The 13,956-nt window shown below is 42.0% G+C and overlaps 1 protein-coding gene across 1 annotated transcript; it reads right to left on the bottom strand.

The window, feature by feature from the left end:
- Positions 1 to 2,352: 2,352 nt before the first annotated feature.
- Positions 2,353 to 13,358, bottom strand: LOC132404469 (beta-klotho-like). The gene is made up of 5 exons (XM_059988630.1): positions 12,609 to 13,358; positions 7,561 to 8,065; positions 4,986 to 5,254; positions 3,613 to 4,792; positions 2,353 to 2,672 (listed from the first exon to the last, which is right to left on the bottom strand). Exons 1-5 carry the CDS (start codon positions 13,356 to 13,358, stop codon positions 2,353 to 2,355), a joined length of 3,024 nt encoding a protein of 1,007 aa, XP_059844613.1.
- Between the last annotated feature and the right edge of the window lie 598 nt (positions 13,359 to 13,956).

Here is a 13,956-nt window from a genome sequence, read left to right as displayed (position 1 = left end):
ATTGGTGCCTAATTTGTTTCTGTAGCTTCCTTCCTTTCTTATAAAGAGAGGAGTAACGTTTGTGATTTTCCAGTCCTGAACCAACCCAGAGTCCAATGATTCTTGAAAGATTGTTAACTAATGCTTCCACTTTCTACCGCTACATCTTACAGAACACTATTTTGCAGTTCATCTGGCCTGGGTGATACACATACTCTTAGGTCTTCAAGCTTTTTGAGCATTTCTCCATTATAGTAGTAACTGGACTCACTACTCTTCCCTCCTACCCTTCAACAGCTGGCATACTGTACTGAATGAAGACTCGTGCAAAATAGTCATTTAGTTCATCAGCCATTTCCTTGTCCCCTGTTGTTATTTCTCTGGCCTCATTTTCCAGCAATCCTATATCCATTCTCATCCTTTTATATGTTTGGGAAAAGCTTTTTCTATCCGCCTTGATACTGTTTGCTAACTTGCCTTCATATTTCAACTTTTCTCTTGTAGTTGTTTCCTGTAGGTTTTTAAAAGCTCTATCTGCTAATTTTTGTTGTATGCCCTCTCATTTGCTTTTACATTAGTTTTGACTTTCGTCAGCCACAATTTTGCCATTTGAGTATTTCTTTGTCTAGAACACATCTATCCTGCATCATCCTCATTTTCCCCAGAAACTCATGCTCGTGCTGCTCTGCTGTCATCCCTGCCTGCATCTCCTTCCAATTTACTTTGGCCAACTCCTCTCTCATACCACTGTACTTTCCTTTACTCCACTGGAATACTGCTACATCAGACTTTACTTTCTCCCCATCAATTTTCAAGTTGAACCCAATCATAATGTGGTCACTGCAACCTAAGGGTTTCTTTACCTTAAACTGCCTAATTGTGTTACATTATGCAACACCCAATCCAATACCCTAGTAGGGTCAATGACAAACTGCTCTAAATAGCCATCTAATAGGCATTCAACAAATTCACTCTCCTGGGTTCCATTACTAACCTGATTTACCCAATCTACTTTCATGTTACAATCCGAATATCATCACAGTGCCCTTTTTACAAGCCTTTTCTATTTCCTGTTGAAATCTGTAGTCCACATTTCCAGCTACTGTTTCCAGGCCTGTATATAATTGCCATTAGTGTCCTTTTATTCTTGCAGAATAGAATATGTATTCTCTTTCCTGAAAGGAGTGGGAAAGTATCGAAAAATATATGTGAAAACCCATGGTAATGTGCATTTTGCACGTTTTAATTAAAATAAGGTATGAAAAAAAAACTGGTTACACAGCAAGATTCAGGATTGTATTTTCTGGATGTAACAAAGCCTGGTGTGGAGAGAATGAAATTAAGTATTTGCGTTTTAAACCATTCCCTCCATGGAAGTATTAAAGTATACGTTTCTCTTCGTTTATAACGGACGTTGGTCCTTTACTGGCCATCAAAACAAGGCCAACAATTCTCTAAGCCCAGGTTAGTGAATAACAGCTGTAGGAGCGAATTTCGGCGCTCAAGGTGAAGTTTGGATGTGTTGGTTAAATCAGATGCCTTTCGCTTGTCGACTGATTATTGCTAGCTGACTCGGAATTCTCATCGTCTTGCATAAAACAAAATCAGCGCTTTGTATTTGGGGCTCTGAGGAATTGAAATTAAATTCTGTCTAGGATAAATGAGTATTTAAAAGCGTGTATTTTGAAGGGAAACTTCAGAGTATTCTATGATCGTTTATTTTGTGTGTAGATTCTGGCAGGACACCATAATTCCGCATTTCATTTTCTTCGTCTATATTAAACAATGTGATCTTTATGATCAGTATGTGGACACAGTTGGCGATTGTCCATTTCCGCTAGAGTACTATTAACTATTCCAAAACACTTCATCTTTATTAGCCAGTTCACATTGTGCCAGAGATTGTTACGCGATTGGATGTTTTAAGTCTCCATTGCTATGCGTGTCTGCTGAAATCCAAATTCATTTTTTTTTCTCTTCATATTCTGGCCGGGCAGTTCCAGTCAATCTTTTTTCAAACTGCTTAGTTCACGTGATTCCAGATCGGAAAAGTTTGCCAATAAATTACAAGGTAATGACATTTTGATAAAAGTCCTCGGTGAAACGCTCTAAAAATGCGCATAAAATACTCCACAAAATTTATCTCCTGTTCAGAAATCAGAAGCATCCAAAAACTCGAATGAGCTGATGGTGATGATTCACAGTCCTTCGTCCTTTCGACGTCGCCTTTAATTTTTGGAACAGTTCTTGTGTTGGAAATTTAGGGAGAAAATAGTTTCCAGCCAGTTAAACGTAAAAGCTACCCTTACAGTTGTATGAACTGCAAAGCCAGGGGATACTTCCGTGAAGTTGCGGGTTTAAGACTCTACTGTTTTATTTTCTCCTGTGTACGATTATAATCGCAGTAAACAGCACAGTAATAAGCAGGAAACAGAATCCTAAAAATATAAATACTTTTTTCTCTCGTATAAACGTACAAATGGGGCATTGCACCGACCCGTCATGCTCAGTGGCGCACTGTTTGCTAGCCGCTTCCAAAGGAAAGCCATTGGCACCGATGAGTTTGTGGTAAAATTCTGATGAAGTCTTTGGTTCAGAAGCATTGAGGGAGCTCGAGGGATGCTTACTTGAAATTTTATCCTTTAATTTCAGGGCAAAGTATCCTTTGACATTAACTTGGTCAAGTAGATGCGCTGTGGATTTAAAAAAAAGAATTTGTTTTCTGGTAAAATAAAACCCTCCTCCCCCCTCCAAATTCAAAGCTATGTTTCTATCCAATACATAGTTTATTGACTAACCAGAAGCGCAACGTGCTTTTCTAAACGTCCGCCCGAAGTTAGTCTAAATAGCGTGTGTAGCAGTAACAAAGATTTGAAATGTCTACGGGATGCGTAAATAAAAGTTACCAGCCCACGCCAGGTTCAATATATTCTCCGAATTCAAGAGATAAAGGAACAGATCAAATGTACTGAGGGGGTCATTATTTACCCAAATAATTTGAATGCAAATACACAAGACCTGGCCAATAAGTTTACAGGTGAAAGTAGGAGGCGCTGGTGATAGTAAAGTAAGTACACGAGGTATCTTGGTCGGCCAGGAAGTGTGCCGAGGAGTAGCAAATGGATTTCAATACAGACAAGTCTGGAAAGTCAAACCAACACAATATTAGTATCATGAATGGTGGGGCACAGTTCCTGGGATAAGAAAGATGTGCTTAAACTTAAAAGAGTACAGAAAAGATTTCCAAGGATATTGCCAGGACTAAAAGGGCAGGGTCTTTATTCCTTGGAACAGAGGAGAATGAGGGGCGACCTTGTAGAAATGTTTAAAATTATAACAGGTATAGGTAGATTGGATGGTAAGTCTTTCCCTCAAAACCACACGGCATAGATTTAGAGTGAGAGGAGAAAGGTTTAAGAGGGAGCAGAGGGGCAATGCCAGTGTGCTCAATGCCTTTTCCCACCACTCCGCTTTCAACGAACTATGCACCCCGTCCCTTTGTTCCTTTAGACTCCCTAGTGCCCTATATCCATAGTACAATTCCTACGATGGCATCACCTCACACTCATTTATAATTGAAATTCATTTGCCACTTTAAAGATCATAACTTTGTTCCTATTTATTAAGACTCACCTTTCAATACTTCATTAATATAATGCTTATGATAATATATTAGAAGGTCATCACTGACGGCGGCGTTGTCCCAAACTCCGTTTGCCGTGATAAAAATGTCCAAATTTCCATAGTGAGATTTGATCCATTTCAAAACCTTACGTATCCCCGACGGTGAGACCGCCATCTCGCAATGATTTTGGCGGCGGGAGAGGAAAGGAAACGTCGAATGGAAAGGGGCTGGGAACGTCGGCAAAGTTACATCTCTCAATAAACTCCCGTCGTGATCCATTTCATGCCTGGTGCCAATGTTCTGCTTGTGTAATACCAACCTTGTGGTAAAATGGCTCATAGCAAAAAAATCTGCACTTCCCCTAATCATCTGCTTTTCTTCGTCGGTGAAACGTGGCAAACGTGACTGCGTGAGATTTTTTCTATTTTTTGCGAGGATATAATTTCTCATTGTAAGTGGGTAGTCGCCAGTTTTAAAAATGGGATCTGCAAACCAGGCTATCTGGAATTGCAGGAGTCTCTCGGCAGCTTGTCGGTGCGATTCAAGGAAAGGGTTTGCTGGCTCCGTCCAGTCAGCACGCAGTGTCAGAGACACGAGGCCGCCATACTTATCCTTGTAGTCGCTGTTGTACGTGTTCCAGGCCAGGGCATGAGCGATGAGCATGTTGTGAGCTGCCTTGTAAGTATCCTGGCTTCTCTGAACGTTTATATTCGGTTCATTCATTGTGAGCCACACTTTAACCAAATCACCGAATTCTTGAAAGCATAACTTTGCATAATCGTTGAAAGCCAGGGCTGTCCGTTTATTCAGCCACCCTCCCTCACTCAGCAGCGGCTCAGGTATATCAATATCACGGTAGGTCGGATGGTACAATGTGACGGTGCATGCAATGTTCAGCTTTAAGAGCTCGCTAATGATACAATGGTAGTAACTCAGAATGCTCCTGTTGACATTGGACAAGTCACCGCGAGGTAATATCTGGGACCACTTGAAGGCGAAACTGTAATGAGTCACATTCATCCTTCTCACCAGCGCCACGTGCCGTTTGAAGTTGCTGAAGTCGGTGCATTTAAATGGACGGGGCCACATGGTCACTCCAGCGACTTTATAAAGCTTCTGATCTCCACTGCAGTTCCAAATATAAAGGTTGTGATCAACAAACTCGAGAGATAAGCTCGCTTTGTTCACCTGCAACCGCAAAAATGAGAGATAAAAGTAAACAAGAAGTTGGAACTTAGTCAATTTAACGTTGCAACTCCAACGGAGGACTAATATGCCGACTTCAACATAACCCCCCCCCCCCCCCCACCCCGAAAGGTTCATGAAGTCAAATTGACTTTTGAACGAGACGGCCCTAATTCCAAGATTAAACTCTACTTACAGGCAGCGCCGTGTCCGCAATTCCCCAGGAGAAGTCACACGGGAACTGTCCATTTACGCTGCGGCTAACCTCGTTCACTGGGAATCCATTCTGTTCTATAATTTGTTTGTAGAACTGAGCGGAAGATTTCGCAGTCCTGGATTTGTTTTTGCTGCTGAAATCCACGTAGAACAACCCCCGTGCTACGGTGTAGCCAAGCTGCCATTCAAAGCCGTCCAGCAGGGACCAGGCGGTATATCCAAACACGTTGACTCCATCAAAGCGGATAGCTAACCGGAACAAAACCACTTTCAATCAAAGAGAACTGGGAAATCACTATGGGTTCATTTACGAGTCTTCTTTATTACATTATTATTAGTTTAATTTCATTTAACCGAGTTATTATTTCAGAGCATCTGTCCTGGTAAGTGTCATGAAGAAGGCACGAAGCGCCTCTACTTAGAAGTTTGCGAAGATTCGGTATGTAAACTGAAACTTTGACAAACTTCCATAGATATGAGGTAGAGAGTATATTGATTAGTTGCATCACAGCCTGGTGTGGAATCATCAATGGTCTTGAACAAAAAGCACAGTCCATCCCAGGTAAAGCCCTCCCTACCCCTGAGGACATCTATGCAGGAAAGCAGCATCCACCATCAAAGACCCCCCTACGGGTCATGCTCTCTTCTCACTGCTGCCATTAGGAAGAAGGTACAGGAGCCCCAGGACCCCATTGTACCAAGTTCAGGAACAGTTATTACCCCTCAACCATTAAGCTCTTCAATCGGAGGAGAGAACTTAGCTTCATTCGCCCCATCATTGAATTGTTCCCACAACTCACTTTCAATGAGTCTACGATTAATTTTCTTGATATTTATTGCTCAATTATTGGTTACTGTTATTGGTTATTTTGTTTTCTTTCTCTTGTTTTGTATCTGTACAGTTTGCTGTCTTTTGCACATTAATGGGAAGTTAACAGGTAGTGGATGCAGTTGAGGGATAGGCAGAAGAATGGGCGATATTGAAAGATGGAAGTGGTTGATAATGAGGGGCTACGGTGCATGATAGAGATAGAGGGAGTGAGAAAGAAGGAAGAGTGGGTGTTAATAAGGGGTGGTACTTGTAAGAGAGGCTGGGATTCTGATTGTGATTGAGGATTGAGGAGTGGAGGACGGAACAGGAGACTGGGTGAATAGGTGATAGCGTGAAGGCGGAGGATGACTTTGGGAAAAGTATAAGGTGGTAACAATGAGGTAAAAAAGAGTGATAATGAAAAGAGTAGCTGTTAGAGTAGTGGGAATGTGGAGAGTGTGATGGGGAGAGTTTGTGGTTGATTAAAAGGGAGGTAAGTAATAGGGAGGACTGAGTGAATGATGAGAGGGTGGAGTGAGTAAACAGTGAAAACATGGGCTGGTTAGTAATGGGATTGTTGATAAGAGTGAGAATGGATGCTCATAAAAGAGGGAGCAGGTGATAAAAGAGGGGGAATATTGAGTGACTGGGAAGTGGGTGATAGTGCAGGAGGAGTGAATGGGTAAAATTGAGAGTATGATTTGAGTGATAATAAATGCGTGGTAATGAAAGAAAGGGATAGATAGTCAGAGCAAATGGTGAAAGATTAGGTAGAGGGCGAATGTGTCAGATTAGAATAGTCAATGAACGAATATGTTGGTGTTGTATAAGACCAGGCAATGGGAGAAAGAGAAGGAGTTGTGTGTGGTAAGTGGGAGAGGGGGAATTAAGTAGTGGGAGGGTCACATAAATTGAGAGAAAATGAATAAAGGAAAAAGCAAACAGATAATGATGAAAGGAGAGGTAACTGGATGGCAACAGAATGAAGAAGGAAATTAACTGTATTGAGGAATAGGATATTTGAGTACATAAACCTCTATTGCCCAATGCATCCCTGCTTATTTCTTCACACAGAGCAGCCTTAAGGAAAGCAAACTAGAGCCAGATGCACCAAGTTACAGCCCAGGCAGTGAACTCCTGATAGACCTGTGGTTGACTGAACATCTTTCCCTCTGAAACATGGTCCACCGTGTTGGAGGTACAAGGGCTCTTAGTTGGGAATCTCCACAATATACATTTCCTTGATAAGTTCCTTCTCAACCAGATCAAAATGATACAAGTGTTCCTGCTAGAAATTCTTTAGGCCAGCCGTAACTTCTCCCTGATTGCTGATTCAAGGGTGTGAGTGACAGATGAATAAAAGGATGTAAGAAATAGGAGCAGAAATTGGCCTGTCAAGCCTGCCCCATTCATTGATATCATGTTTGCTATAGTAGCTCTGCACCCCTTTATTGTACTTATTCCATATCTCAGGATTTCTTGGGTCCTGAGACTATGCAGTGCCGATTAGCTAACTGTTTTTCAGTAACCCTCCTCAATAATGTAGCAGAATTGCCAGCTTTATTCACTGGCTCCCATTCTACTGCAAACCCACTGCTAAATCCTAAGACTCCTTGTTGCCATTCTCAGAAGGCAATCTCCACATCAGCTGTCCACGTGAGTCTCCTTGCTTTTACTAAGTATATAAAATCTCGCCTTGGTTATCAATCGAGATAGAAGTAACAATAACATGGTAGTCGCTCACCTTTTAATAGCTCCTTTATGAACTTTTTCATAAGGTAAATTGCAACCGTGTCTTCTGTTTTAACACTATTATCAGAAAACCACCCATTCTCTGCAATAAGAATCCTGGGGTTGTTGTATTCCATTTTTATCCAGTTCAAGACTTGTCCAAGGTGTAGTGATAAATGAACTCCATGTTTGAGAGCGCCCTCCAGGAATCGAAAGTTATTTGGCCCAAAGGAGAATGCAAAGAAATCCGCAGTTCCATTGATGAGGCACTTTTCTTTTTCAGTGAACTTAGGTAGAGAAGGATTAGTTTGTGTTTTCAAGCTCTCAGGATAGTCACCGTCTACAAAGATTGGTTTGGCAAACCACCCAAGCATTATGTCCATAGACTGCTGGAAATTTTTGTAGTTATAGTTTTCACTCTTTGGTTTAATCCAATGAGAGCCCAGAACGATCGACACAAAACCTTTCTGTGATTTGCGAAATTCCGTCTCATAAGAGTGCCAGGCATTTGCATGTGCCTGCAAAAAGGTGACAATGGATTACAAAACTCTTACTAGATTCAAAGCCTCACCTAAGTTTATTCATTTTTTTACAAATACGTGTCATGAAGTAAATGTGGAAGAATAGAGGGGATTATCTAAAAGGCACAAGAAATGTGAGGTATTATACGCTCCACTCTCCGTGGTTTCTGAACACAATTCACTAACAAACTGAATCCCTCTCCTTTTTATGTTCATATAAAATCATCAATAGACAGAGCACTGAGGTTCTCTTTTCACTGTGTCCCTAGTTTGTACTTGAGGGCTTACTTGCTTTTGGGTCAGATGAAGAAGATTGGAAAATTTTTAGAGTTGGCTTAACCATCTTCCCAGCTTTCAGTGACAGACAGCCCAAAATACTCCTTTTATATAAGTGCAATTTCCAGGAAATGAACAATTAGCAGTCATACCAAGCCAGAAACATTATATAAAGTGGGAAGCCAATTATACTCCTACTGAGACAGTTTCTCTTGTTTAATATCTATTTTCACTTATTTCCACACTGTTTGCTCTGCTTAATTTTAGAATCTGCCTATTGTTGAGAACTCTATTTGTTAAATTTATTCTGAAGTTATGAAATTTTATGGATCGATCATGTGACATAGGAACAGAATTAGGTCACTGGACCCATTGAGTCTGCTCTGCTATTCCGACATGGCCGATTTATTTTCTTATCAGCCCCTTTCTCCTGCTATCTCCCTGTAACCTTTGACTAACAAAGAACCTATCAATTTCTGCACATTTTTTCTTAGATGAAGGGCCCTAAACTGCTCACAATACTCCAAGTACATTCTGACCAATGCCTTATAAAGCTTCAGCATCACATACTTGTTTTTACATTCTAGTCCTCTCAAAATGAATGCTAACCTTGCATTTGCCTTTCTTACCACCAACTCAACCTGCAAGTCAACCTTTAGGGAATCATGCACAAGGTTCCTTTTGCACTTCTATTTTTGAACTTTCTCCCTTTTTAGAAAATAGTCTTCATTTTTATTTCTGCTACTAAAGTGCATGACCATACACTTCCCGACACTGGATTCTATCTGCCATTTCTTTCCTCCTTCTCCCACTCTGTCCAAGTCCTTCTGCAAACTCCCTGCTTTCTCAACACTACCTGCCCCTCCACCTATCTTTGTATCATGCTCAAATTTGGCCACAAAGCCATCAATTCCGTCATTCAAATCTTTGACATATGACAGGAAAAGAATGCCACTAGTGACTGACAGCCAACAAGAATAAGCCCCCTTTATTCTGAGACTTTGCCTCCTGCCAATCAGCCAAACTTCTATCCATGCCTGCATCTTTCCTGTAATACCCTAGGTTCATCTTGTTTAGCAGCCTCAAATGCAGAACCTTGTCAAAGGCCTTCTGAAGATCCAAGTAAGCAGCATCCACTGACTCTCCTTTCTCTATCCTGCCTGTAAGTTCCAAATCATTTGTCTGGTAATTTAAGACATCCCCTCAAGGAAGCCATGCTGACTTTGGCCTACTTTATCACGCGCCTCCAGGTACCCCAAAATGTCATCCTTAATAATGGACTCCAACATCTTCCCAACCACTGCACTCAGGCTGATTCACCCATTATGTCCTTTCTTCTGCCTCCGTCACATCCGAATGAGCGGAGTGACACTTGCAATTTTCCAGTTCTCCAGAACCATTCTGGAATCTAGTGATTCTTGAAAGATCATTACTAATGTCTCATAATCTCTTCAGCTACCTCTTTCAGAACCCTATCAACTCATATACCAACTTCCCCATTCTCAGCCTATCACTCTGGTTCCTATCCCTCTGCCAAATTAGTTTAAACCCTCCCCAACAGGTCTTGCAAACCTGCCTGCAAGGATAATAGTCCTCCTCAGGTTCCAGTGTAACCTGTCCTTTTTGCACAAGTCATACTTACCCCAGAAGAGATCCCCGTGATCCAGAAGTCTGAAACACTGACCCTGATACCATTTCTAAGCCAGTCATCTGTACCTTCATTCTATTCCTGCTCTGGCTGGGATTTGGGACCAGGACAAATCCAAAGATCACTAGCATAGACGTCACCTTCTGGAACCTTTTTCCTAACTCTCTGTACTCACCGTGCGGGACCCCTTCCTCCTTTCTACCTATGTGCCATTGTGCATCACGACCTCTGGCTGCTCATGGTCCCTCTTGAGAATTTTCTGCAGCTGCTATGAACCCTAGCACCTGGGAGGTAACACACCATCCTGGCTTCCCTTTTACGGCCACAGAATCTCCTGTCTGTCTTCCTAACTATCACCGCCACCCTGGCTGATTTTACCCTTCCCCACTGAGTCTCAGAGCCAGTGGTCTAGCTGCTGCTCCTGTGCCCCGATAGGACATCACCCCCAGCCAGTATCCAAAGGGGTATTGTATATGCATTGCTGAGGGGAATGGCTGGGGGGGGGGGACCCGGCACTGACTGTTTACTCCTCCTACTACCCCTGGTGGTCACCCATCTGTCTGAAGCCTCACTTTGGATGTGACCACCTCAGTAAAAGACTGATCACTGAAGTTTTCACCCTTTTGGATGATCCTGAGTGCATCCATCTCCAGCCTCCATTCCTTGACCTTGTCAGCCAGCAGCTGAAGTTGGTTACACCTCCTGCAGATGTAGTCATCCGGGGGACCATTAGTTACCTGAAGTCCCACATCTCACAGCTGGGACATTCCACTGCCTGAACCACCATCCTGCCCACACAAAGTGAAGTTCCAGTCTGCACTTGTTGAGGCAAAGCCCAACCACTCTAACACTGTCCACTCACACAAAGGTCACCCCAATAATGGCTGCTCCGGTCAAACCCCGCTTCTTTTCATTGGCACTTGCTAATTAACCCTATTTACTATTAAAGCAAACAATCTCCTGCTCCTCAGACAGGTCCTGAGAGGCCTTACTCACTTTTTAAGACTCACATATGATGTCCACAAGGAAAACTACAAGGATAGTAGGTAAAGTAAGAATCAGTATTCAGAGAAAAAATGTTCACAGTTCAACTTAAAGAATATTTAAAGGCCATCAAAACAATTATTGGGTGTGTGACATTCACATCCCATATCCCTTCATGTCTACCTTCAAATACCTCCTCTTTTTAATAACAATATATCCTAGAACTTTTCTACCACCCCTTCACATTCAAATTCTCCAACTATCTTGTCTTCCTTAAAGAGGATAGAAGGGTAAATATTCACTGAAGACCACATCTGTGTCCTCTGGCTCCATGTAAGATTTCTGTGTTGATTCCTAATGGGCCCTTCACTTTCTTTTGTTATCATCTTGCACTTATTATAATTATAAAATGCTCCTCGGTTATTTATTACTCTTTGCTTACCCTTCTAATTTGATTTTTAAAGTATCCCCTACAGCTTCTCTACTCTTAAAGTTTTCAATTCTCTATACCTGCCGTATGTTTCCTTAATCAATCTCCAATATCTCTTAACATCTAGGGCTATTTGAACTTGCACACCACATTTTTGCCGTTATGATCACTAGGTTCTTATTATTTCACTTTTGAATGACTCTTACTGGTCTGATGAGACCTACCTGTAAGTACCTGCTCCCAGTATACTTTTGCCATGTGCTGTTTGTTAATTTTGAAACCAGCCTTCCCTCAATTCGGAACCTTCATTTCCAGATCATCCATCTCCCTTTCTATAACGACCATAAAATCTACAGGGTTATGGCCACATTCTCCAAAGTTCTCTCATCGTATATCTCCCACTTACCCTAAGATTAGGACCAGTATTTCCTCTTCACTGATTGGACTATTTACACTCTGTTCTGGAGGTACTTTAAAAAATCCACCCTTTCTATGTCTTTCACATGATAATAATGATAATATTGTTCAACCACTGTGATCCAACTAGTCTGCATTCATGATGAGTCTTAAGGTCAAAAATATCGATGTATTCTTCACAAAGTGGAAAAGCAGCTAAAGCGATGATAGAGATGATGGGATTATGGACAAAAAAGCCACAGGCTTTTTGTTGCTTCTTGATCACACGATCAAAAAGCAACACCAGAACGAGTTTGGAAAAACTTTTTTACCCGGAGAGTGGTGGATATGTGGAATGCTCTGCCCCAGAAGGCAGTGGAGGCCAAGTCTCTGGGTGCATTCAAGAGAGAGTTAGATAGAACTCTTATAGATAGTGGGGTCAAGGGATATGGGGAGAGGGCAGGAACGGGGTACTGATTGTGTATGATCAGCCATGATCACAGTGAATGGCGGTGCTGGCTAGAAGGGCCGAATGGCCTACTCCTGCACCTATTGTCTATTGTCTATCGCAATCTCATCGTAAAGGCAAGAAAATCTTTCATTATAAAGTGGAAGAATGCCTGTTATTTTCCATAATTAGTAATGCATTCTCCTTCCTAAAGATCATACTTCAGATTGGATGTCCTATTTTCAGAGCAGGCTGTTTATTCTGAGGAAGAAAATACCCACTCGCTTTTAACAGATAATTAGGTCTGCATTGCTAATTTGTGAATGGAAAAATAACGCAGGTTCAGTTTAGATTTTACCTTAATCATGTTGTGCCCCACAGTATACATAGCTGCAAGATTTCCCTTCTCTCCTGGAGGGTAGCTTCCAGTTCTGTACCCATGCCAGGCAATTAGGAAAGGATTGTGGATTGTGATCCAATATTTAACGCGATTCCCGAATGCCTGAAAGCAGAATTTCGCATATTCATTAAAGATGCCAACCAAAGTCTCGTTCGTCCAGCCTCCGTATTGCTCTTGCAGTGCGAAAGGCAGGTCCCAGTGGTAAAGCGTGACGATAGGAATAATGTTTCTCTCTATCAGGGAGTCGATGAGTGTATTGTAGTACTGCAGACCCTTGCTGTTGACTGATTCCACCTTTCCGTTCGGGAATAATCGGGGCCACGAGATGGAGAAGAGGTAATGAGAAACACCCAGGAATTCAAGAGCGGCCAAGTCCTTGTCAAAGAAGTTATAGCTGTTACTGGAGATATCCGCGGTTGTGTTGTAGAATCTGGAGAATTCTTTGTGGGTGAAGTGATCCCAGACAGAAGGCCCTTTCCCATCCTTTTCCCAAGCTCCTTCAATCTGAAACGCGGAGCTCCCCACGCCCCACATGAAGTCTTTCGGAAAGGTGTCAGAGAGAAAACGTTTGCTGTTCTTTATGTAATCGTGGCTCCATTTTTCCCAGACAACTTTTCCTGCCCCAGGTTCGCCTCGAACAGTTGCGCTTCTTCCAATGTCAAGCAGGAGGAGGGTTATGAAAAATCTCCTTAATCCGCATTTATCCATCGTGCATGCTTAGAGCCCCCCAAGTCAAACCCGAGTCAGTTCATTATTGCAAAAATATTAACAAACCCCGGCGGAAGCCTGTTGCCAACTATGAGCCAAGCACTAGTTTAACTTCGTGGTTATATCTGATCTCTGTCAATGATTAGCTTCGCCCGGACTTCTAGCATGAGCTGTTTAATCGTTGCTGAGACAGCACACCGGGTAGGTCCGCCGCAGAATTCATCAATTGCGAAGTGTTCAATATTACTGGAAAATAATAGTGTAAGCCACTAATGATGCATTATTATCCACTTATTTAGCTACTTACCTATCCCTCAGTATATCAGTATGCCCTTGTCGGATTGATTGGAGTCTTGTACAATGGAACACATTGTACATTATCCGTGAACCTCTTCCCTACATACGAAATAATGATGTGATTTTTTTTTGCCCAAATTGTATCGCTTCCCCACCCCTTTCTATCTATATTTATTCACAATCCTTTGGTGTATTTTAGGATTTGTTTTTTTTTCTCTCTTCCATAAAACCTTCAGGCTCCGGAAACGAAATTAAACCACGATTACCTCTGCCCCTATCCTTTCGCAATAACCTTGTTCAT

The sequence above is a fragment of the Hypanus sabinus genome, chromosome 14, assembly GCF_030144855.1.
Source record: "Hypanus sabinus isolate sHypSab1 chromosome 14, sHypSab1.hap1, whole genome shotgun sequence".
Lineage (NCBI taxonomy): Eukaryota > Metazoa > Chordata > Chondrichthyes > Myliobatiformes > Dasyatidae > Hypanus > Hypanus sabinus.
The sequence above is the reverse complement of the archived record's forward strand: the minus strand, read 5'-3'. Positions and strand labels throughout refer to the sequence as shown.

What these genes read in the sequence shown, in the direction of transcription:
- LOC132404469 (XM_059988630.1), bottom strand. Translation starts at nt 13,358, where the DNA reads ATGGATAAATGCGGATTAAGGAGATTTTTCATAACCCTCCTCCTGCTT. An exon ending in CATAAAGGAGCTATTAAAAG is followed by an intron (nt 5,255 to 7,560) that starts GTGAGCGACTAC and finishes TGTTCCGGTTAG; the next exon opens with CTATCCGCTTTGATGGAGTC. An exon ending in TTGCGGACACGGCGCTGCCT is followed by an intron (nt 4,793 to 4,985) that starts GTAAGTAGAGTT and finishes TTGCGGTTGCAG; the next exon opens with GTGAACAAAGCGAGCTTATC.